General features: G+C 45.5%; 2 protein-coding genes across 5 annotated transcripts in view; one reads left to right on the top strand and one right to left on the bottom strand.

Annotated features, from left to right (window-relative positions):
• The window catches only part of KDM1A (lysine demethylase 1A), a 65836-nt gene extending 55839 nt beyond the window's left edge, over nt 1-9997 (top strand). For both annotated transcript variants that reach the window (XM_036914643.2, XM_036914645.2), the window contains 7 exons: nt 571-682; nt 3555-3687; nt 5153-5340; nt 5756-5870; nt 7584-7711; nt 8381-8527; nt 9470-9997. In XM_036914643.2, the coding sequence (XP_036770538.1) occupies nt 571-682; nt 3555-3687; nt 5153-5340; nt 5756-5870; nt 7584-7711; nt 8381-8527; nt 9470-9655 (1009 nt within the window). In that variant the 3' untranslated portion in view covers nt 9656-9997. The remainder of the gene's footprint in view (nt 1-570; nt 683-3554; nt 3688-5152; nt 5341-5755; nt 5871-7583; nt 7712-8380; nt 8528-9469) is intronic.
• A 1166-nt stretch (nt 9998-11163) lies between these two features.
• Nucleotides 11164-22048, bottom strand: part of LUZP1 (leucine zipper protein 1) — a 91440-nt gene continuing 80555 nt past the window's right edge. For all 3 annotated transcript variants that reach the window (XM_036914640.2, XM_036914639.2, XM_036914641.2), the window contains 2 exons: nt 16701-19885; nt 11164-15097 (listed from right to left, as the gene is read on the bottom strand). In XM_036914640.2, the coding sequence (XP_036770535.2) occupies nt 14942-15097; nt 16701-19766 (3222 nt within the window). In that variant the 5' untranslated portion in view covers nt 19767-19885 and the 3' untranslated portion in view covers nt 11164-14941. The remainder of the gene's footprint in view (nt 15098-16700; nt 19886-22048) is intronic.

Raw genomic sequence — 22048 nt, forward strand, 5'->3', positions numbered from 1 at the left:
ATGTGAAAGAATGTTTAATATTTAAATATATTGTTTTTTAAAAGACAGCCTTTCTCCATAAGATCTGATATTTGAATGAAAATGTAGTAAATGGAAATTACCTTCTTTGAGTTGAGTGGAAGATGGTATTGCTTTAAGTTCCCATAATTCTGGAGACTACAGAGGTACTAAATATTGTTTCCATTGGAGTTTTGGCAGAGTATTCCCTCTCTTCTGCAGTCGGGTACTACCCGTCCATGCTTTATTTAAGTTATAAAACCAAATTTTTTATAGTGGATAAGCTTTTATAATGCAAGCTAAAGTATGAAGAAGTCCTTTTTTTAGACGGAAGAGGCATGACTGTAATTTACGTTGTGTAATGAGTTTGGTACTGCTCTAGGCACCGGGAATAGAGGGGTTAGTTAATAAGACAGATACGGTCCTACTTCTGACCTAGAGTTTCTTTACATAAGGGACAGTCTAAGGCTTAGGTTCCCACACGCTTACTGAGGTTATCCACATCAGCCTATTGAGATGAGAGATTGGAAAAGTCCTTCAGTAATTTTGTGCTCCTGTGTTCTCATTTTACAGTGATGTGTATCTCTCATCAAGAGACAGACAAATACTTGATTGGCATTTTGCAAATCTTGAATTTGCTAATGCCACACCTCTTTCTACCCTCTCCCTGAAACACTGGGATCAGGTAAAATTCTTCTATCATTTATTTTGTTGCATGTCTTTGAGAAGGCTCTTACACTGTTAATTTGTGTTTTTTAAAAAACAGCTTTAATAAGATAATTTACGTACAATGAAATTCACCTATTAGTGAACAGTTTGAAGTTTTGCCAATTATATAGCTGTGAACTACCACCAGAATCAAGATATAGAACATTTCCATCATCCTGAAATGTTATCTCTTCCTCCTTTGCAGTCAGTCCCCAGCCCTCTTACTCCTGTCCCTAGACAGTTGATCTGTTTTCTGTCACCAGTTTTGCTTTTTCTAGAATTACATATAAATTGAACCATACAATATATAATTAATTATACAGTATATAGCCTTGTATGTGTGACTTCTTTCACTTAGCATGATTTTTGAGATTCGTCCTTGTTCCTTTTTATTGGTACTTCCATCTTACAGATACGCATGTTGATACATTGTGGTACACTGTATTCATATACATATATTCACTGGTGCATTGATGGACATTTGGGTTGTTTCCATTTTTTGGCTGTAAATAATTGAAAATGCAGTGAACATTCATGTCTTTCTCTTGGGTAGATATCTAGGACTGTAATTGCTGGGTCTTGAAGTAGATTTTTAACTTTATAAGAAACTTCCAAAGTGTTTTTCCACATTGCATTCCCACCAGCAAGGTATGAAAGTTCTAGTTCCTCATCCGCTCTTGGTATTAGCAATTCTTAACATTTTAGCCATTCTTATGAATGTATAGTAGTATTTGTGGTTTTAATTTGTATTTCTTTGATGACTGATGAAGCATTTTTTTCATGTGTTTATTGGCCATTTGTATGTCCATTCTTTAATGAAAAGTCTGTCCACATCTTTTGCCCATTGAAAAAAATCTGGTTGTCATTTTGTTGAATTGTAAGAGTTCGTTATGTTCTTTAGAGTCTTCTTGCAATTCCTTTGTCAGATTTATGTTCTGTAATTTTATTCCAGCCTACAGCTTGCCTTTTTATTTTCTAAATGATACCTTTCCAAGAGCAAAAGGTTTTAATTTTATGAAGTTCTATTTATTAACTCTTCCTTTTAAGCTTTGTGCTTTTTGTATCTTGAAAAAAATCTTTATCCAAACCAGGGTCACAAAAATTTTCTCCTGTTTTCTTCTGAAGTTTTTGTGTATTGTGAGAGGGTTGAGGGGAGGGTTCCAATTTTTGCTTATAGTTATTACCTAATTAGTTTCTCTAGCACCATTCTTCTTCATTTGTCTTGGCACCTTTGTTGAAAATCAGCTGACCATGTATGAGTCTGTTAATGTTATTCTATCCATATGCCACTTATCACACTGTCTTGATTACTATTGCTTTATGGTACTTCTTGAAATCAGGTAGTGTTAAGTTCTCCAACTTTCTTTTTTGAAATTGTTGAGGCTGTTTTATCTTCTGTATTTCCATAAAAATATTAGAAGCTGCTTATCAATTTCTGCAAAAAATACCATTTGGGATTTTGATTGGGAGCATTGAATCTATAGATCAATTTTAGGGGGATTACCATCTTTAACAGTATTGAAGCTTCTAATCCTGGAACATGGTGTATCCATTTATGTAGGTTTTTTTAGTCTCAGCAATATTTTATAGTTCTTAGTATACAGGTCTTTTGTTAAATTATTCTTAAGTATCTTAAGTGTGATTTACTCATGAACAGATGAGAAATTATAGTGCTTCCTAGACATTGATAGACTAATCTCTAAATCTGAGACTTTGACCAGACTTAAGACTGTACAAAAGTAAATATTACATTTTTACTTAACATATTTTCATTTCCATTATATGTTTTTCTAGTACAATTGTTTGACTTCTTAATCTTTAGATTATACCCTGGTGTTCTTTTATTATTGATTTACAGTGAGGATTGGACTTGTTGGTAAAAGTCTTGCAGAATTCCCAGTTTCTTTATGGCTTTCCATCTGAATACTAAGTTAGATTCTTCCTGGTCACTGACTTACCATTCTAAGTCTCAGTTTGTATTCATTTGTAATCATATTAAATTTTGAGTGTGAGTGATTCAGGAAGCAGATGAGCCAGTCACTAAATGGTGAGAATTTTGCTTCCAGCCCAGTCTTTTTATTTAATTCCTAAGAATTGTGCTATGCTTTCCCCAGAAATTTTATGAAGTTGAAATACCAACCAGCCTTGAAAAGTTTCTCTATATTGAAAATTTTTCAGTAAATTTAAGGAAATATTCACATCCTTTTGGGAATTCTTTCAGGCTAAATCTTATATGGATTTATCATATATGACTTATTTATCTTATATGGACTTCCTTACATGGATTATCTTGGGCCAATCTTCAGTAATCCTAGATTGCCTTCATATAGTTTGACCAACTTTTGTTTTGGAAGTTTTCTTCCATCTTACAACCTATACTTTAAGGAATAAAAATTAATTTTGCTCTTCAGTAAAGAAATTTAATTAGGATGGTGAATCTGGTACCCTCTCAGAACTATAATGCAGTCAGAAGCCAGGCAGGTTTCTGTGGCCTCTGGTCACCCGGGTTCACTAAGTCGGCTTCCTCCCCTCGGCCGTCCCCAGTGGCTGGGGTGGGCTTGCTGCTGAAGGACTGTGATGATAAGAGTTATCTAGGGAAAACAGGAAACTGCCCTAATCTCACAGCCCAAAGGCAGCCGTGGAGGCATTTTGGCATTTTTTTTCTTTTCCCTTCAGTTGCCTGAGGCAGCTGTAGCTGAACGTAAGTGATTTTTCTCTAATTTCTGCCTTAGAACATTGGCTATTCCATAAACTGATGTTTTTCAGTGTTAGCTTACAGAACTCAGTATAAATGGCGTAAGTTAGACTTTAAGAAAATGTGAAAGTAGGTCCATTTCTCTCCTCTTTAGGATGATGACTTTGAGTTTACTGGCAGCCACCTGACGGTGAGGAATGGCTACTCATGCGTGCCTGTGGCTTTAGCAGAAGGCCTAGACATCAAACTGAATACAGCAGTTCGGCAGGTCCGCTACACAGCTTCAGGTATGTCCCTGCTTCGCCGGTGAAGGTAAATCTCTTCCTCTCAAACATGGTACTAATCTTCCATTGAGTCTGACCTACAGAAAAAATAGTAGGCAGGTTTCCTGATGTAATGTCTAATAAACTATGACTCTTAAATTTTTAAAGATTGTATTTGCAAAAGGATTGAGTTTATTGAGCTTTTGGAGATTCTAATCCCATCGTTATACACCAGAAAATTTAGACAAGCTTTAGAGTTTCCAATTTATGCATGAATTAGTTGGTATTATAACAGCCAGTGAGTTTGGACCTAATCTTGCAAAGTATATTCTTAAATACTAGGATTTTGACCCATAGGCTTCCGTGGGACCTGCCCCTTGTATTTCACCATCTGCATCTTAACCTTTGGATCCATTCTGGCTTTTCCTGTTCAGGTGGGCTAGCTGCTCAGGGCGTTTTCTAGTTCTGGGTGCAGTCCTGCTAAGAAGTTGACTCAAAGATGGAATTGTCCAGTGTTTCCTATGGCAGTAGACTCCATGATCGTTATTGCTGGTTTCAGGGTACACTGAGTGTGAAGTGTAGAGACCCTGTTGTCCACCCACCTTTGGAATTAATATGATAGCTAGTCACCCCCCTCTCTGAGGGCTGTCATGACAAGTGGAGGTGTGGCCACCAACCTTATTCTTCTTGGCCCCTTTTCTTGAGTTGTGGAGATCAGATGCTTTTTTACAACCACTGCAACAGTTTTGCATTTTATTTTCCCTTCAGAGGCAGCTTCTAGCTGAAGGTGATAATTGAGAAGATCTGCACCTTTAGTCATTGGCAGGCAGGTAAAGAACAGTGAGAGTAGCTTTTGTGTTACTTTCGCTAGTTTTGCAGCCATAGAGAATGGGCATGTACCCAGCTCTTAGACTTACTTACTCTGAGCTATTTATATATATATATAATTATATAAATAGGCATTCAATGAAGAAAAAGTCAAATGAGGAAGCATAACATTAACTTATTTTCATTGCCTTGTTTGTGATCAGCTTTGAGCTTACTTGTACACAGTGCTTTAGGCTACATCCCTTAGATCTGCTCCACTGTCCTCTGGTGTCCCTGTCTCTTTTGGTCCTTAGTGAGCACCTGATCACAGCGGAGAGAGATGGTTTCCCTAGGGACTTCATTTTGGTATAAATTTCCTTAACTTTGGTAAATGATAAGGTCCTTTTAGTCAAAAGATCACTGGTGCTTCAGGAAGGTATGATAGCATGATGGTGAAAATCAAGACCCCAAAGTTGGCTGTTAGGATTTGAATCCTGGTGCTTATTACCTGTGTGGCCTTGGCAAAAATACCCCCCTGCTTCCATTTTCTTCAATAAAAAAATAGAACCAACTTCCTAGAATTGTGGGAAGAATTAACAGAGACAGTATGTAGATTCTACAGTACACTAAATGCTCGATACCATCTTACCACTAATAAAGTCTCTCTTTCTGCCCTCCCTAGGATGTGAAGTGATAGCCGTGAATACTCGCTCCACAAGCCAAACTTTTATTTATAAATGCGATGCAGTCCTCTGTACCCTTCCCTTGGGTGTGTTGAAGCAACAGCCACCAGCTGTCCAGTTTGTGCCACCTCTTCCTGAGTGGAAAACATCTGCAGTCCAAAGGATGGGATTTGGCAACCTTAACAAGGTGACTTGCTCTGGGTACCTGGCTATGTGCCCATGGTGCCGGTGCCAGTCTGACTGTCCTTCATCCTCTCAGAGCAGAGGGGTTCACTTTTTTGTTCTTTTTGCACATTCTGCTCTCAACTCTGATAGCAGGCTGCAAGGTCAGTCAGTTGATTGACTTCAGTGCATAATTATATGTCAAGTATCCCTGAGACTTAAGTCTTCTGGGGTCACTTTGCAAACCCAGGCCTACAGCAAGAGAGCCCTAAATGTCATCGTAAGTACTATATTTGTAACATGGAGTTTTAGGCTTATGTTGGGAGCAGATTAGAAGAAATTTTAGGCTTGAGGAAGAACTCCTTTCTGGTGAGGCACAGCTGTGTGTGAAGCCATGCTCTCCAAGCCTGCCTCCAGCTCCTGTGCTCCTTTTCTCACAGGTGGTGTTGTGTTTTGACCGGGTGTTCTGGGATCCAAGTGTCAATTTGTTCGGGCACGTTGGCAGTACAACCGCCAGCAGGGGTGAACTCTTCCTCTTCTGGAACCTCTATAAAGGTAACTGATTTCCATTCTAGTCTGACCTTTTCATGTCCTTATAGGAATAGAGTTAGGGATATTCTGGTTTTTCTCAAATACATGTATCTTGATTTATCAATAACTCAGCAAACGATTCTTGAAATAAATCTCTTGTGGGTGCTGGAGATACGGGAAAAAAATACACCTGCCTTCAAAGTAGCTCACAACCAAGGGGATACAGCAAGGAGATGGGCAGTCTCAGAGCTGGGCAGTAAGTAAGTAATGACAGGATGAAAGCCCGGGGCACTGCAAAAGAAAACAGAAAAGGAATAATCAACCCAGTCAGGAGGGGCAGGTCCAGGCTGGCTTCCTGGAAGGGGAAACTCCTATTCCTCTTTCTCTGACTTTAGTCATCTGACTTGATTGTGAAATTTCGATCACTTTCCTTGTAATGTATTTATCAAATTCCTATCGCCTGTTTCTTCTGTAATTGGATCGGCTCTTAATTCTATCTAGAGCTAAATACGTAGATCAACAGATAGATATATTCAGTCCCTACCTCATTCCAAGAAAAGGATGACTTTTTACGGTGCAGCACTGTTGGGGCACGGCCTTGAGTGTGCCAGACACATCAGTTGACCAGTTTCACTCCCACCCATTTTCCCACCTGTCGCTCCTAACGGCCAGGTACTGAGACACTCTTCACGTGGCCAGGGCCATAAAGCCCACCAAGGTATCACTTTGATCCTTTCTGCTCCCGTCCAGGCTGTCAAGTCGCATCAGGGCCAACCTCACTTCCTCATTCCTGTTTGATCTTTCCCACTGCCACCTGCCCCCTCTCAGTCCAAGCCACTTTCACCACTTACCTCTTCAGTTGCCAAAAGCCACTAACTGCTGTCCCTGGAGCTCTATCTTTTGATGGCTGCCCATCATCATGGCCCTTACAAAGGCCCACATAGTCTAGCCCTTCTCCTGCTGCCTCAGTGTCCACCCTTCCTGCTTCCTGACCTCCAGACACACTGGTCTGCCGTCCTGGGATTCTGCAGCACTCGTAATCCTCCCCTTCCTTCCCAACATGGCGTGCTCTACCCAGCCAGCAGGTCTTGACCTAGAAGTCACTATTTAAGAGAGGCCTTCCAGAACACACATACCGCCCCAACTGCCCCAAATCTAAATTAAGTCCCTGTGTCTTTTCTCTATATCCTGTTTTTTTTTCATAGCTTTTATGTCTGTGATTAATCTGTTGATCTGTGGAGTATGTGGAGTCTGTGGTTTATGCCTTTTCTGTCCCTGTTGTCTAGTACTGTGTCTCACATAAGCCTGTTGCATAAATATTCACTAAATGGGCGAGTAAAGGGGTGATGGGCTTGGAGGGCCTGGAATTGCTGGAAGGAATGGACCTTGGCATGGAGGTATCTGAGATGCCAGGGCTAGAATGCTGCACCACAGCATAGGGATACTCAGTAGTTTTCATTTGTTAGCAAGGTCTGAAATTTTATCTTCAGGATTTCTGTATTCTGCGGTTACAAAAAGTGAAGTACATGAGTCACACCTCACTCAGTGGAGTTTGCCGGCTCCCTTCTGAGGATGGATTTCTGATTGCTGTGTTAGAAACGGAACTTGTCTCTAGCATGGGTGGAGCATGTCTGTCTGTCAGTCATCAGATGTCAGAGCAGTAGGAATAATGTGGGGCCCAATAAGGAGGTTCTTAAGGAAAGTCAGTAGGAAAACCTTGTCCTTCTGTTCCCGTAGCTCCAATACTATTGGCCTTAGTGGCAGGAGAAGCTGCTGGCATCATGGAAAATATTAGTGATGATGTGATTGTTGGCCGATGCCTGGCCATTCTCAAAGGAATCTTTGGTAGCAGCGCAGTGCCCCAGGTAAGTGAGGTGGGGTGGGGGCAGGCTGGGGGCTGGGGTTCAGACTAAAGCAGGGTTTGAGGTTTTCTCTTAAGTTGCATACCGATTCTTGGTCAGAACAATTTTATCAGCCAGAATCAAGAAGCATGTGCTGGCTTTATATGAATGTGGGTATTTGGAGTTCATGCCACAAGTGTGAGGTTCAGGAAAGCCCCCCAGTACCTGAGCTGGGGATTGAGAAGGCTGTTTGCTGCTGCGTTTCTCTGCTTGTGGAATCCATACCACCGCCCACCACCTTTCAGAGAGTGGCCAGACTCCCTCAGGGAAGTCTTGAGAGAGCCTTTCAGTACTTTTTTTCCTCTTCTTCAGGCTCATAGAAACACTATTAGACTTACAATTCCTTTTGAGAGGCATATTAATACTTCATGTGAATTTATGAGAGAGAATAAAGGTCAAGTCCTGGGCAGGTATCCTGGATTCGCGGGCAAGGCCACGTGGAGGCTGCCTGCTAGTCCGAGGGTGTCCTGCCCTGTGCGTCCTGAAGCAGCAGCACTCAGTCGCCCGGCACTTGGCCTCGTTGCCTCTTCTCCCTCACCTGATCCCCACCCCCCACAGCCCTTCCACCTTTCAGAGATGACTGGTTTATCTTTGGTGTCCAGTAATAGCTTCTGCTCATCATTTTTCCTTTAGCCCAAGGAAACTGTAGTGTCTCGCTGGCGTGCTGATCCTTGGGCCCGGGGCTCCTATTCCTATGTAGCTGCAGGATCATCTGGAAATGACTATGACTTAATGGCTCAGCCAATCACTCCTGGCCCCTCAATTCCAGGTGCCCCACAGGTGAGAAACTGGCAGACTATACCTGGGCTTATTTGGGAAGAAGCTAGTATCCAGGATCTAAGGGTAAAAATTATGCCACTGGTATTTTTAGATTTTAGTCATTCTGTCTTTGGACCCTTGCAGATAACCAAGAGCAAAGAAAAAGGGAGGAGCAATAGCAAAGGAAAAGGGAGGAGCAATAGCAAAGGAAAAGGGAGGAGCAATAGCAAAGGAAAAGGGAGGAGCAATAGCAAAGGAAAAGGGAGGAGCAATAGCAAAGGAAAAGGGAGGAGCAATATTATTTGTGTCTGATTTCCCAATTTCTGCTTTATAAACTCTAAGCAATCTTTGTTCAAAGGGAAGAGTCTGTAAGCCAATTAATTTTCCCTTATTCTGATCTTTGTCCCTAAAAAGCAAAACAAACATTTTTAACTGCACCCCATTTTGTAAGGCCCACAGGGTTGTTGCAGGGCCCCAGTCACTAGGCATGCCCCTGATAAGTAACCATGGGTCTTTAGATGATGCCAGACTCTCAGAGAGTAGCAGGGGTTCCTCTGGACCCTGTGATAAGTTAAGGCCTGCTCCGAACTGACAGGCAAGTGTTCCTTAAGAACAAATGTGTTCTCTATGGTTCAGAATAGCCAGGATCCCCACCCACCCAATAGGTACTACATGAGGCAAAGAAAACTCTAGAACTGGGTGTTCCCCAGAGTTAAACTGGGAATGAACAGATGCATCACCCTAAAACTAAGGTTTGACTGAGTTTTATTGTCCCATTTTTATTTCTGTCAATTCTAGGAAAACGCCTACTGTTGAGGGGAGACCTAATTTTTAGGTAGAGTAATGGACTGGTGATTGGTGGGGAATCAGCCTTCAAAGGCCAACAGTTATTTGGTAATTCAAGTACAGCAATAAAGGTGCATTTGCAACACCTGATTTTCTCTTAATTTTTCCCTTAAATAGCCAATTCCACGACTGTTCTTTGCTGGAGAGCATACAATCCGGAACTACCCAGCCACAGTCCATGGCGCTCTGCTGAGTGGGCTGCGAGAAGCAGGAAGGATTGCAGACCAGTTCTTGGGGGCCATGTACACCCTGCCTCGGCAGGCCACCCCAGGCGTCCCTGCACAGCAGTCCCCAAGTATGTGAGGCAGATGCGCCCTAAAGAAGAGGCCAATGTGTGTCTTTCGCTGAGTAAGCAAAACTCTTCTAGCAATACTGGATTCCGTGGAGAAACTTGCCCTGGCATCTGGGCTCTCAGTCAGCTGCCTGAGCTCATGAAGTCAGGTGGCCAAGGAGGCTGCTCTGGTTTTGACGAGGGAGGTTGCCTCCTTTGAGTAACTTAGAGCTAGGGAGGTACTTGTCCATTAGTGTGGAAGCCTGTGTTCTTTATAAAGGTTGAGACAAGTGCTATAAGAGAACATCTCTGTCTCTTGGTGTGTGTGTGTGTTTTTTATATATATTTTGAGAATAAAACTTCATATAAAATTAGTCCTTTTTTGGTTTCTCCTTAGGGTCAGAGTTACAAAAAGACAAAGTTTACTCCTTTGGAAATGCCAGTTTTATCCATGTTTAAATAAGGATGATGTTTATATAAAGGAAAAAAATTGGTCAAAAGATAGGATTGGGGTGAGGGGGTGTCCCAAAGGAGCGGTGGGCTAGACTTTACCACTGGGATTTGACATGACCATGTGCCAAGGGTTAAAGCTGCACGCAGGTCAAGTGTGTGGATATTAGGAAACACTGAATGAATTTTCAAGATAAAAACTCAAAACTTGACACAAGGCCTTCACTTGGGGCTCCTTCCTCCATCTTTAAGCACATTACTCCAATCTCTTCTTCCATCATCACCATTTGTTCTGTAGGCAGGTCTTCCTCTGTCTCCCTTTTATAGGGATACGGCCCCATCCAGGACAAATCCCCCATTTCAAAATCCTTAGTCACATCTGCAAAGTTCCCTTTTGCCATTTGAGGTAAAAACCTTTGTACAAGGGAACAGTACTTGTTCCAAGGGCCCCCAACAGACTGTGTTACCATAAATGCGTGTATGTGGTCTGCTTCTGGGAGTCGGACTTTACACGCTAGTCATTTCTTAGTCTAAATGAGTTTTTATTCCTAATAAGATTTAAGGGACATTACGTTGTGATCTGACCATAAGACTAAGATGGAGTCTCGGAATGAGTGACAGTAATGAGAAAATTTTGCCCACTAGGATCCAGGCGAGTGGTGTGACTGGTGTGATGGTGAGAGCACACACTGAGAAGTGGATGGACTTGGGGCACAGCCTGAGTTTCAATCCCAGCTCTGCCATTAATGTTGGTACCTCGGGGGCAGTTAGGATATCTGACAGTGGTAGGCGCTTTGAAAGAGTTTCTATTATTTTTTAAATAAATCGCATGGGCAACTTAAGAGAGTTTGTGTGTGTGAGAGAACAGACAAGCCTAAAAATAAAATGTAGCAATGAAATAGCTATATGACGCTAACCCCGTTCAGTAACGTGGGTCTTTGGCATGTCCTTTTGCAAGCCTCAGCTGTTTCCAGTCATCAGAAGATAGATAGCTGAATACCTTACATGAAACTGAAATACATGAACTGCGCCAGTGCAGACAGCAGTTTTATATGCAGAGATGGCATCACTGACTCATACACACACACAGCACATGGAAACTGGGGAGCTTTATTGGTTACATACTGTGCTGTAGAGCCAAGACAGCAATAGAGCCAGAGGATACATGCAGAGAGGCAGCTTCAACTATACACATGCACCCAAGGAGCCCTGAGTCACCGCTCACGGCTTCGCCCTGGTTTCCAGCAACAGGGTGCGGCCTCCTTGGCCATGCTTGGAGCAGGAATGTGGGAGAAGCTGCTGCACCTTGACTCCAAGAGGCAGGGGTGAGGCCAGAGCACCTGCCTGAGCAAGCAGGTGTGGACTGACGGGTACTGGTGCCCCCTAGCAAAGGGGCCTATAATGCAATAACAGTTTACTTGGGCTACTTCCGTAGCCCTCCCAATCTTTAAAATACAAAAAAATAGACTTTATTCTCTTAAAAATACATTCCATTCAGTACATGTTCTGAGCTGTGAAGCAGCAGGAAAATAGGGCCCCTTTCCTATGACCTTGGCTGTGAGGAAATGAGAAGCCTGTTCCCCACCCAGGGCAAAGATAGTCCCTAAGAGCAGCTTTTCCAAGGCAGTCTTGTCGGAGTAACAAAACCCCACACCAACAAAGGCAGACGGGATCCAACCTGGGTCCCTACTCCCTTTACTGGGAAGTGGTAGCACTTGGCACTAACCCACTAAATATAAAGAAAAACTGCCCAAGGATGAGAAGTCCAAGATCAGTGTAGACCCTCCCACACCCCAAGAGAGGAGGAGGATTTATGTGCAAGCTTGCCTGTGGCCGAGGTTGGCATCCTTGGCCCCGCTGCAGGGCCCCGCAGCCCACACTGTAAAGGTCCCACTGCCACTGAACAGCTGGAATAGCCACGGCTGCCGCCTGCCATCCCTGCAGCGTTGTGTGGGTTTCAGTGTGAGCGTGGCGCCAGACAGGTGGCAGGCAGCAGGAGACCAGGTCCCGGCGCTTAGCCAGCTCCGCTCCCTCCAGCCGAGCCCTCTGGAGCGCCAGGTTCCCAGCCTTGCTAGGACTCCTCCCACAACCACACACCTGCCAGTAAGTTTAGAGCCAAGCCTCGAAAGAGGCTTGTCAGAAAAGTGAGTTCGTTGGCTGGGACAGTGGGACTATTTGGCTTGATTAGACTAAACTATTCAACTACCAGGTCTCCACTCTATTTGGAAGTTTCCTCCTGGGTCCAGATGGTCACACCTAAAAGTAAGTTGCTTTTCAGAAATGTGCCTTCCAACTCTGGAATGTGAGGGCCAGCCTTGCCAGCCATTTGAAGCCCAGAGGCCTCACCTGCTGTTAAAAATGCTATATTCTGCAATGCTGAGGATATTTAAAAATAAAATCTATTTTACAGCGGTTCTAGAAAGTGTGCAGATTAAGGAAATGAATAAAATATTTATCCTGAAATAATGGTTACAATCAAACCCTATTGCACTCAGATTTTAAGATAGAGCCCCAGCAAGAGGGCACCACAGCTGTCCCTCTTCCCCAGAGCATTGTGGGCAGCAGCAGATGCTGGCGCTGCTGAACTCTGGAAAGATCCAGACTTTGGCACCAGGAGCTACAGCACCAGAATCCAGGGCTTCAGCACCCAAGGATGAGAATTATTGGCGAGATCTTTGTAGGCATGGCATGGTTCCCTTCTGTTTCCACCAGCATAGAAGAGCCACAGATGTAGTTTCCTGTACCCTCAATTCACCACCACAGAGGTCAGTTTCCTTTGGACTCAGGGTTGCCAACCAGTGGAGAAAAATGGCAGGAAGGCTACAAGTGAGAGGCGGAAGCCTTGAGCAAGCTAATTTCTGGCCAGTGATCCAGGAGCAGCAGCAGGAAGAAATTTTGAAAACATCTTTGAAGTTGAGGCAGCGATGGGAGGCAAGGCAAGCCACATGACAACGCCCTTAGATTGGCAGCACACTCGTGTCCCTGAAAGGAGGGTAGGTGCTCCCAGCCTCCAGCATGGCCAAGCCTGATGCAGGCAGGGGTGGATGAATGCTGGTTCCCGCACTGAGGAGGCAGAGAAGGTAACTCAGGAAGCACAGGAACGAGATAAACCACCAGCGTTAGGGAAAGCACCTGCCCAAGAACCCAGACCCATGTGCCTCTGGGCAAGGCTGCTGCCAGCGAGGGCCATCTCATCTACCCCTGCATTTTACAGATGGGAAAAATGAAGCCAAGGGAGCTGCTCTGAGCTCACGCTCTTGACATTAAAACGGGGGAACTGAAAACATTAACACATGGAAAGAATAATGCCCAGAAAAAACAAGGTGAGGGGGCACATTGTCCCAACCCATTTGGAAGATACTTTGCAATGCAAGAATCACCCCCCCTGCCCATACACTGGGGTAAACAGGCCAGATGTAGGACCCTTTGAGACCACCCATTTCAAAGAATTCATTCATTTTACAGATAGGGAAACTGAGGCCCCAAGAGGACAATGACTTGCCTAACATCACACAGCAAGGAAGAACAAAGCCATGAAAAAATTCAGCTTTCCTGACTTTCAGTCTAATGCTCCCCCACTAAGAAGGCACGGCTTCATAAAGGCAGCCTTTGAAAGGGGGATCCTTTCTCGGAACTGAGAATGCTATAGAAATGCTGCCAAGGATACATGGTTATTTTTTAACATTCCAGGTGACTGGTGTAAGGAACTAACCAACGTTAACTTGTGGCTTCCTGTAAGGTTTGTTGCATTTTGAACTGAATGAACCTGGGGCCCTCAATGGGCACGTACTACCTTTCCTCCAATGAAGTAACCTGAAGACTTGTCAGCAGCTTTGCTGAAACCATGGGCCCACTCTGTAGGGATGCATCCACGTGGTAAAGTGCGATACCTCTGCTGCGGGGAACTGAAGGAGGAACAGTGTCCATGCCTTTCATGGAGCTATTGCTTTGTGGAGTGACTAAAGGGAAATGGCTTCTTCCTGTCCACTTTCCCCTTTGCTGGGCTCTTCCTAGAAGGCAGACTACGCTGGGTCAGGCCCAGTTTTAGTCTGGGAATAGTCCAAAGGTGGAAACGACAAGTTGGTATCCAGCCACAGGAGAGCAGCCAACGCCAGCAGCATTACTGGTACCCAAGGAAGGAGATGCATGTTGCTTGTGTACTTCCAGATGCATCTGGAAGGTGAGCAGTGAGCCAGGGCAGGGAGGTGGGGGTGGGGCAATGTTAATCCATTAGGTAGGTGTCCACGTGCTCTGCCCCCAGGAAACAATGGTAAGCCAGACGGCCAGGTCTGAGAGGCTTCAACCCGGAGGGTAGTCCCATGATCCCTTAGAGGCAGCACAGACCTCTTCTGTTGTAGAACTCTGAGGAACTCCAAAGGGGGAAAGAATGGAAGCCCCCTAGACAGAGCGGATGGCTGGTAAGTCTTAGCAGGTACTTAGGCCCTGGGAACTGGATGTAGTGAGGAGACTAAGAAGTCAGAACGTTAACCACGCAGAAGCGGCTGCCTATGACACAACCCACAAGGAGCAGAGAAGAGCTTTCAGCTGCTGCTGTGCGGTGGGAATAAAAGGGGTTTCTATATCTTCCCCCGTTGGGAGCCAGAGGGGTCCATCCTACCTGGGGGTCAGGGACAACAAGAGGACTCATGCATCAGGGAAGACTGGGCCCAGGTGACTGTCCAGCTTGGAGTTTCTGATGCCCCCTGACCAAGTGGCAGAAGTGCCCCAAGCCACAGCCTGGTCTGCCAGAGTCTCCCAGCCAAGGCCTGGTGTCTAGCCTGGTTGGCTGGCCTCGGGTCCTTCATGGGGCGGGAAGGTGGAGAGCCGAGAAGCAGGAGCCCAGGAGACAGCAGACCTCGCTGGCTGGCTCAGTTTTCCTCAGCACAGGGCCTGACTGGCCGCAGCCGTTCCTCGGCCTGTCCTTGCCCAGCCTCCAGCAGCCCCTGCTTCCCAGGCAGTTCAGACCGTCCCAGGGGGTTGTGCGGTCGCCTGTAGACACTGAATGTGCAGTCATCACCTTCCTCCTGTACCAATGAGTAACAAAAGTGAGCTGTGGAGGACGACGTACTGAGCACTTACCCTCCCCACACAAGTGGTCCTCTCCAACCCACCAGGAGGAGATGGGGTGCACACAGACCACCCCCCCCCCACAACTGCCAAGATACACTGGCCTGAGGACAGGCCAGTATAAAAGGTTCCTTGGAGATCAGGAGACTGGGCACTCCAGGCTGCTGGGTGCTCCTTGGGCAGACAGAGCTCGCAACAGAGCAGGAGTCGTCTAGAGAAGACAGGCCCTGAAATGGGGGCTCAGGAGGGGCTCCCCTCAGCCGGGGCCGGCAGTCCTTGAGTCCCGCACGTGCATGCTGCATGCTTCTGGCGGGGAGCCATTTCGGAGGGGAGGAAGCAGACCGCTCTTCCTGCTTCCCACCTGTACACCACCAAAAAGTTCACCTGCCTTCCCTTTACATCCCGTACCTTCCCCTCACCTGCTCACTCAGATATTCAAAGCTCCAGGGTTCTAAACACCCATCTTTCTCCTCTCCTCTTCTACCAAAATTGTGCCTTTCTGATGCTCTCCTTGGTCCTCCCAAGCAAATGCCGATCAGAGGACACATGTGAGTGGGAAAGTCAGGCTGGCAGGGTAGAAAGAGCATCAGAAAGGAATACTGGATTCAAATCTTAGCTCTTCCAGTGGCTCTGGGTGGGCAGTTAGTGTCTCTCTGACCCTCAGTTTCTACATCTAAAAAATGGGGATAATACCTGCCCATGGTATAACAGATAATACCTGTTAGACTGAATGAGATAATGGGTGGGGAACTGCTTAGTCAAGTTTTCAGTACTGAAGGCGTACAGGACTTTTCGAGTTAACACAGTCACCTGCCCTTTAAAAGAAAGGAGCAGTGTCTAGGTCCAAAAAGCCTTTCATCATCACAAGTTCCACATCTGAAAGACACTCCGGGGGCCTCCCCTTCAGATGCTGTTCTAACTGATTGCCAAATAAGGAGGCCTCTGTTTTTAACTATCTTGTAATGAGTCATAATGAACCAGCCCTGCCCTCAGACTGATGGTAACAGGCCAGACAGGTGTCTGGGGCAAAAGAAAGTGATGCTTGGGCATAAAATTTACAAAGGAGGCCCAGGAAGCCCTAGCTCTCCTCATCCACTGCCTAAACCAAGGCAGCCAGAAACTCGTCTCCCTGGCTCCTATCTCTGTGCTGCAGAATGGCCCCCGGGCCCCCTCTCACCCAGCGCTTCCCGGTGCCTGCAGCCGGTTTTCGTGCGTCCAGGTGTTGCTCTGCGGCCGGAAGGAAGCTCCTTTGGCTACTGTGGCAAACTGGGAGAACACAGGCCCTATCTCCCCTTTTGTGGAGGCAAGATGGAGGAGACAAACTGGAAAAGGGTTTTGTAAATTCATGCTGCTCTGCCAAATACCTTCTTCAAGCTACTGCATCCTTCAAGGCCAAACCGACCGTATTTCCAACAGTTCCCTGAGTTCCCCAGCCCCACGGTCTCTATAATCCTGTCACACAGGCCAGGGCAGCGGGGAGCAAGGGAGAAAGTAGAGGACACAAAGGGGAAGGGAAGGGGGAGAGGCAGAGAAGGCAGACAGGGAGGGGAGTGGACTGACCATGCCTGCTGAGAGATTCCAGGCTGCAGCCGCGACCGCCTCTCCTGCCCGACTCCGACGCGTGAGCACCTCTGACACGGTGAGGCTACTTTGGGTCCTTCTGGAGAAGGGTTCAGAGACATCCCCTGAATTTCCTACCTTTCGAGTGCCCTGCTCAAGAAGATATAGCCTGGGCTGTTCAGGGTCTGCAAAGTCTGTGGAAAGCCTCTGGATGTAAGCATTAGTAGATTCGACATTTTTACCTATCCGCGTTGAGGGTTCTTCTAAAGAGTTCAAGTCTCGCCTACCCTTCCAGGCATTCCGCACAGTAACGTGTCTGGCATCTGAAGAGCCCACTTCTGAAGGGGCACTGTGGCTCTTCCACCTGATTGTCTCCGCTGGGGGTGCATGGCTGTTCCTCTCCACAGGATCCGACGGCTTGATTATGATGCTGCTCCGAGAGACCACTGTTTCTGGCCTGTTCTTCAGGGGCCCATCTCCCATTCTTTCAGCTTCTGTGAACTGCAGGGTGATGTCACGTTTGTGAATGGAGAGCTCAAAGGGGGAGCTGATGTGGTTGCTAACCGACGTGAGCTCCGGTGGCCCAACCTGAATGTTGCTGGTGGACATGTGCCTCTCACGTGGGGCCTCGCCTGGGGTGGCCCTGGGGCTGCTGCTGTCAGAGGGGTAGATAGTAATGCTGCTTGTCACTTTGTTTGGCCCTGGTTTGGAGGTGGACTTCTGTTTCTCCAACAGGGACTCAGTTCCAGATCCTCCCATGACTTTTTTCACATCCTTATCAATGATGACAGGTTTGATGATGGCTCTAGACCGTAAGGCTTCTCGGGGGCTGAAGGGCTGTTGGCTTTTTACCGCAGCCCCATCGGCATCTGGGAACTCCATGGCATTGGTGGGGGCTCTGACAGGTTTCATGGATTCATTTTCTGTCCCAGCATCTTTATCATTCTCAAACAGGGCGGTTCTAAGTCCCCCTCGGGATTTGGCTTTTTCTCTGGAGTTGGACTCTTGTTTGGGCTCTGGCTCGGGAGTGATGGTTGTGTTTACCAACTTGGCAGTAACAAGAGATGCCATGTCCAAATCGTCATCTGACTCTGGCCTCTCTGAGCCACTGGATTTGATGACTCGACATCTTAGGGCCTCATGCTGACTGCTGTCTTCCATCACAGCTGCTACAGGCCGATCAACTCCCTCTTTATTTGGGGTTGAAAAGCCCTGAAGGATATTCTCTTGGCTTCTGGAGCTGTAAGGATACTTTGATAAAAGTGGAGGCTTGGAATTTGGGGAACTGGCATCAGTCTCCAGGCCACTGGCAGCCTTTCTGCCTTTAGAAAGCCCTTCTGAGGAAGATCTCCTAGATGAGGCCAGAGCTCCAATGGCCTTAGAACTGCCAGCATCTGAAGCCTGAGTTATCTGACTTCCGTTGCCAAGCACCTGCCCCCTCTTGCCAAAGAGGCCTTCAGTGGAGATGTCAGAACTCTTGTCAGCTCTTCTCAGTACGTCACTGGGAAGAGACCCATGGGCAGCATCACTAAATGTCCGCGTCGTCCTCTCCACTTTTCCCTTTAGCCCACCCTCAGCACCTGGCTTGGGAGCCCCCTTCCAAGCTTTACTGTGCTCCTGAGCAGCGGGGGGGTAGCGGCTGAGTACTGGCGGCTGCTCCCTGGACTTCCTCCCTTCGCTCTGAGAGGAGCCGGACGCGAATTGGTCTTCAGTTCTCTTTGCCTCCTGAGCTCCACTGTCTGCACCTGTCCCTATGTTGGAAGCTTTGGCTGCCCGCCTGTTGGGGAAACAAGGAGAGGAAACCTGCCTGCTGCCCAGAAAATAGTTTTCATTGTTGAGAGCGAACTCCCTGTTTCGGTGCCTTTCCCGCTTATGCTGAGGGGACATTTCCCGGGGCGTGTGCTTGGATGCAGAGGCCTCGTTCCCGTGGCCTCTAAGCTTAGTCCTCTCGTGCCTGCCTCTGCTGGACAGGAAAGCGTCCTCCCCCCCCACTTCCCCATTCTCTAACTCCTTCTGTTTCTTGATTTGCAGCTTTATCTCCTCCAGCTGGCTGGCTAAGAGTTTGTTTTTATTTTGTTCACTCAGGTAATTATCCTGAAGGTCATTGTTTTTGGCCCTCATTTTCTTAAGCTCGTCTTCCAAAGATTCAAAATGCTTGATTTGTGTCTTAAGTTTCTCAATCTCTTGGTTAAGGTCCTTGACTTTGTTGTCTTCCTGATTTCGGTTCTTCTCATTTTCTGATCTGTTTCTTGTTTCATTCTCTACCTGCTTGAGAAAATCCAGAGTGCCCTTCCTCCTCGATTCTTTGGACGGCAGTGTGGAGGAGACACCGTCCTCAATCCGGAGGTCATTCCTTTCCAGAAGGTTAGAAGCATTCCGTGTATAATCTCGGTTCATTTTTTTGTTCTGTTCCAGTTTTTGAGTGAGCTCTTTTATCAGTTTCTCATTTTCTTTCTCCTTTTCATTCAAGTACTTTCTCTCACTTACAAAGTTCAGAGTTAATGATTTCAGCTTTTCTAACTCTGACACTAAACTCTGCTCGGTTTTATCCAGGCGGTCCTCAGAAGATTCCAGTTCTTTCACTTTGAACCGGAGCATTTCCAGCTCAGAGGAGATTTTCTTTGTCAGGTTTCGCTCCTCATTCAGGCTCAGACAGAGTTGGGTACAGTCGTTCTTGCTCCTGCTGAAGGCCTCCTCTAGCTTCTCTAGTTCCGCCATTCGTGTCTGAAGCCGTTCAATCTCAGATTTCAGCCCCCGGGTAAGGTTTTCCTCCTCTTCAAGTTTCTCCTTCATCAGCTGACACAGATCCTCTGCCCTCTTAATTTCCTCGTCTTTACCTTCGATTCTCAGTACTCGCTGGCGCAGCACCTCAATCTCAGCCAGCATGCTGGAATTGCTGCCTTCTGCCTGAATCACCTTGTCCTGGAGATCCAGGAGCTCGTCCTCTGCTTTCTGCAGGTTTTTTGTGGCTTCCTCTAACTCATCAAGGCGGCGGCCTAGACTCTGTAACTTAAACCGCAGGTGGCGGCTGGAGGCAGTATCCTTGTAGCTTGTAAATTCAGCCATGTCTACTGCCAGCCAACGTGGGCTCCTAGAAGCATCCAGTTCCACTCAAAGGGATGAGAAATGGTTACCTTTCTCTTGGCATCCACAACCTTCTTTGACAGCTGGAGACCATTATCAGTCTACAGAAGGAAAGCAGAAAGCATGTCAGGCAGCAAATCTAAACTCTGCGCTTTAGCTCCCAGTTGTAAAAAGAGCCCCCATATGTAACTGAGCATAAAACATAGCACGTGCTAAAATTTGTTGAACGAATGAATGTGATTAACCTTCAGGAAAACACTGGTTCTTTAAGAATGGCTGATACTAAGGTGACACCTAGTTTCAGCCTAAGGAGGAATGCCTCCTGTGGCAGCATGGCAAAAAGACAAAGAGGAGTGCATCATTTCTCATAGCAGGTAAGACAACCTTTACCACTGGCCACCTGCATAACCTCAGGTGAGTAGTAGTATTCACAATAGCCAACGGGAAGCAACCCAAGTGTCTGTCAGTGCATGAGCAGATATACAAAATGTGATATATATACAATGAAATTATTATTCAATCTTAAGGAAATTCTGAAACATGCTACAACATGGATGAAACTTGAGGACACTGTGCTTAGTAACAAAATCCAGTCACAAAAGACAAATAATGTATCATTTTACTTATAAGAGATATCTAAAACAGTCAAATTCATAGAATCAAAGTTGAATGGTGGTTGCCAGGGGCTGGCTGTCATGGGGAAGAGGAAATGAGTTGTTTAATGGGAACAGAGTTTCAGTTCTACAAGATACAAAATGTTCCAGAGATTGGTTACACAACAGGTGAATATATACTTAACACTACTGGACTTCTCACTTAAAATTGGTGAACTGGTGAAGATTGATATATTTTATGTTATACATATTTTTACCACAATAAAAAATGTTTGTTTGTTTGTTTTTAATTTAAGGCAGAAAAGAAGTAAAAAGCGTAGAGAAGGGAGGGCAGACTTCCAGTTTCTGGTGCAGTTTGTAAGGAGCTCAGAAGTCATCAATTCATCCTAACAAGTAAAAAGTTGAAGCAAGTAAACAAACTGAAATAATCTGAAAATCAACAACTCTTCTTAGCTCCATCAGAGAACTGAGATCACAAAGAAAAGTGCTTACCCAAAAATTAGACAAGTGGATACTGAGAATCACAATTTACCAGAGCAGAAGCCTCCACAGGAACTAGCACCAGGGCAGGAAAAGTTAAACTGCAATTTTAGACAAAGTGCTGGAGGCTCAGTGTGGACAACTCTTTAAGAGTTTAAACAACAGGGGGTCTCAGTCCTGGAGAGGATGTACCATACTTTGTAAGCTTTACCTCCATGCTTTGGAGCTGTACCAGGTTCTCACAGTGAAGATTACAGAAAAACCCCTTGTGCTTCTAGCAGAGGAAGGGAAAAAGTAACCATTTTGAAACCAGAGCCTAACCTATTAGAGTTCTCTCTGAGCCTAACTGACTTGCAGCAAGGAAAATACCCAATTCCAGCCCACTCTAGGCATCCTGTATCACCTAAGGGACTGGGTGGAGGTGGGGAGGCAGGAGGTGACTCTGAGAAGCACTTGTAAAGTTCACAGCCCAGGCATAAAGGCTCACTGAAAAACTGAGACCTACTCATAGGACAATAGAATGCTTCCCCTCCCTCTATACCTTACCACCACATCACTGAAGGCCTATTTAGCTCACTTCTTTTTATCCAGGACATCATGTCCATCTTTCAACAAAAAAATTATAAGGCATACTAAAAGGCAAAAAACAGAGTTTGAAGAAACAGAGTAAGCCTCAGAACCAGATTCAGACATGGCAAAGATATGTTGGAATTATCAGACAAATTTAAAACAGCTATGATTAATATGCTAAGAGCTCTAATGGAAAAAGTAGACAAGATGCAAAAACAAATGTCTAACATAAACAAATTCTAGGAACGAAAAAGAAATGTTAGATATCAAAAACAACTGTAACATAATGAAGAATGCTTTTCAATGCTTTTTAAGTCTCATTAGTAGATCTGACATAGCTGGGTAAAGAATATCTGAGCTTGGTATGTTCAATGGAACTTCCAAATCTGAAAAGCAAAGAGAAAAAAAGAACAAAAAAGGATATTCAAGAAGTGTGGAGCAACTACAAAGGTGGAAGGAAGAGAGGAAGGAATGAGAAGGAAGAAAAATTTGAATCAACAATGACTATTTCCCAAAACTAACGTCAGACACCAAACCACAGATTCAGGAAGCTTGGAACACTAAGCAGGATAAATGCCAAAAATGAAAAACAGAAACTCA

Source organism: Manis pentadactyla, chromosome 4 (assembly GCF_030020395.1).
Source record: "Manis pentadactyla isolate mManPen7 chromosome 4, mManPen7.hap1, whole genome shotgun sequence".
NCBI lineage: Eukaryota > Metazoa > Chordata > Mammalia > Pholidota > Manidae > Manis > Manis pentadactyla.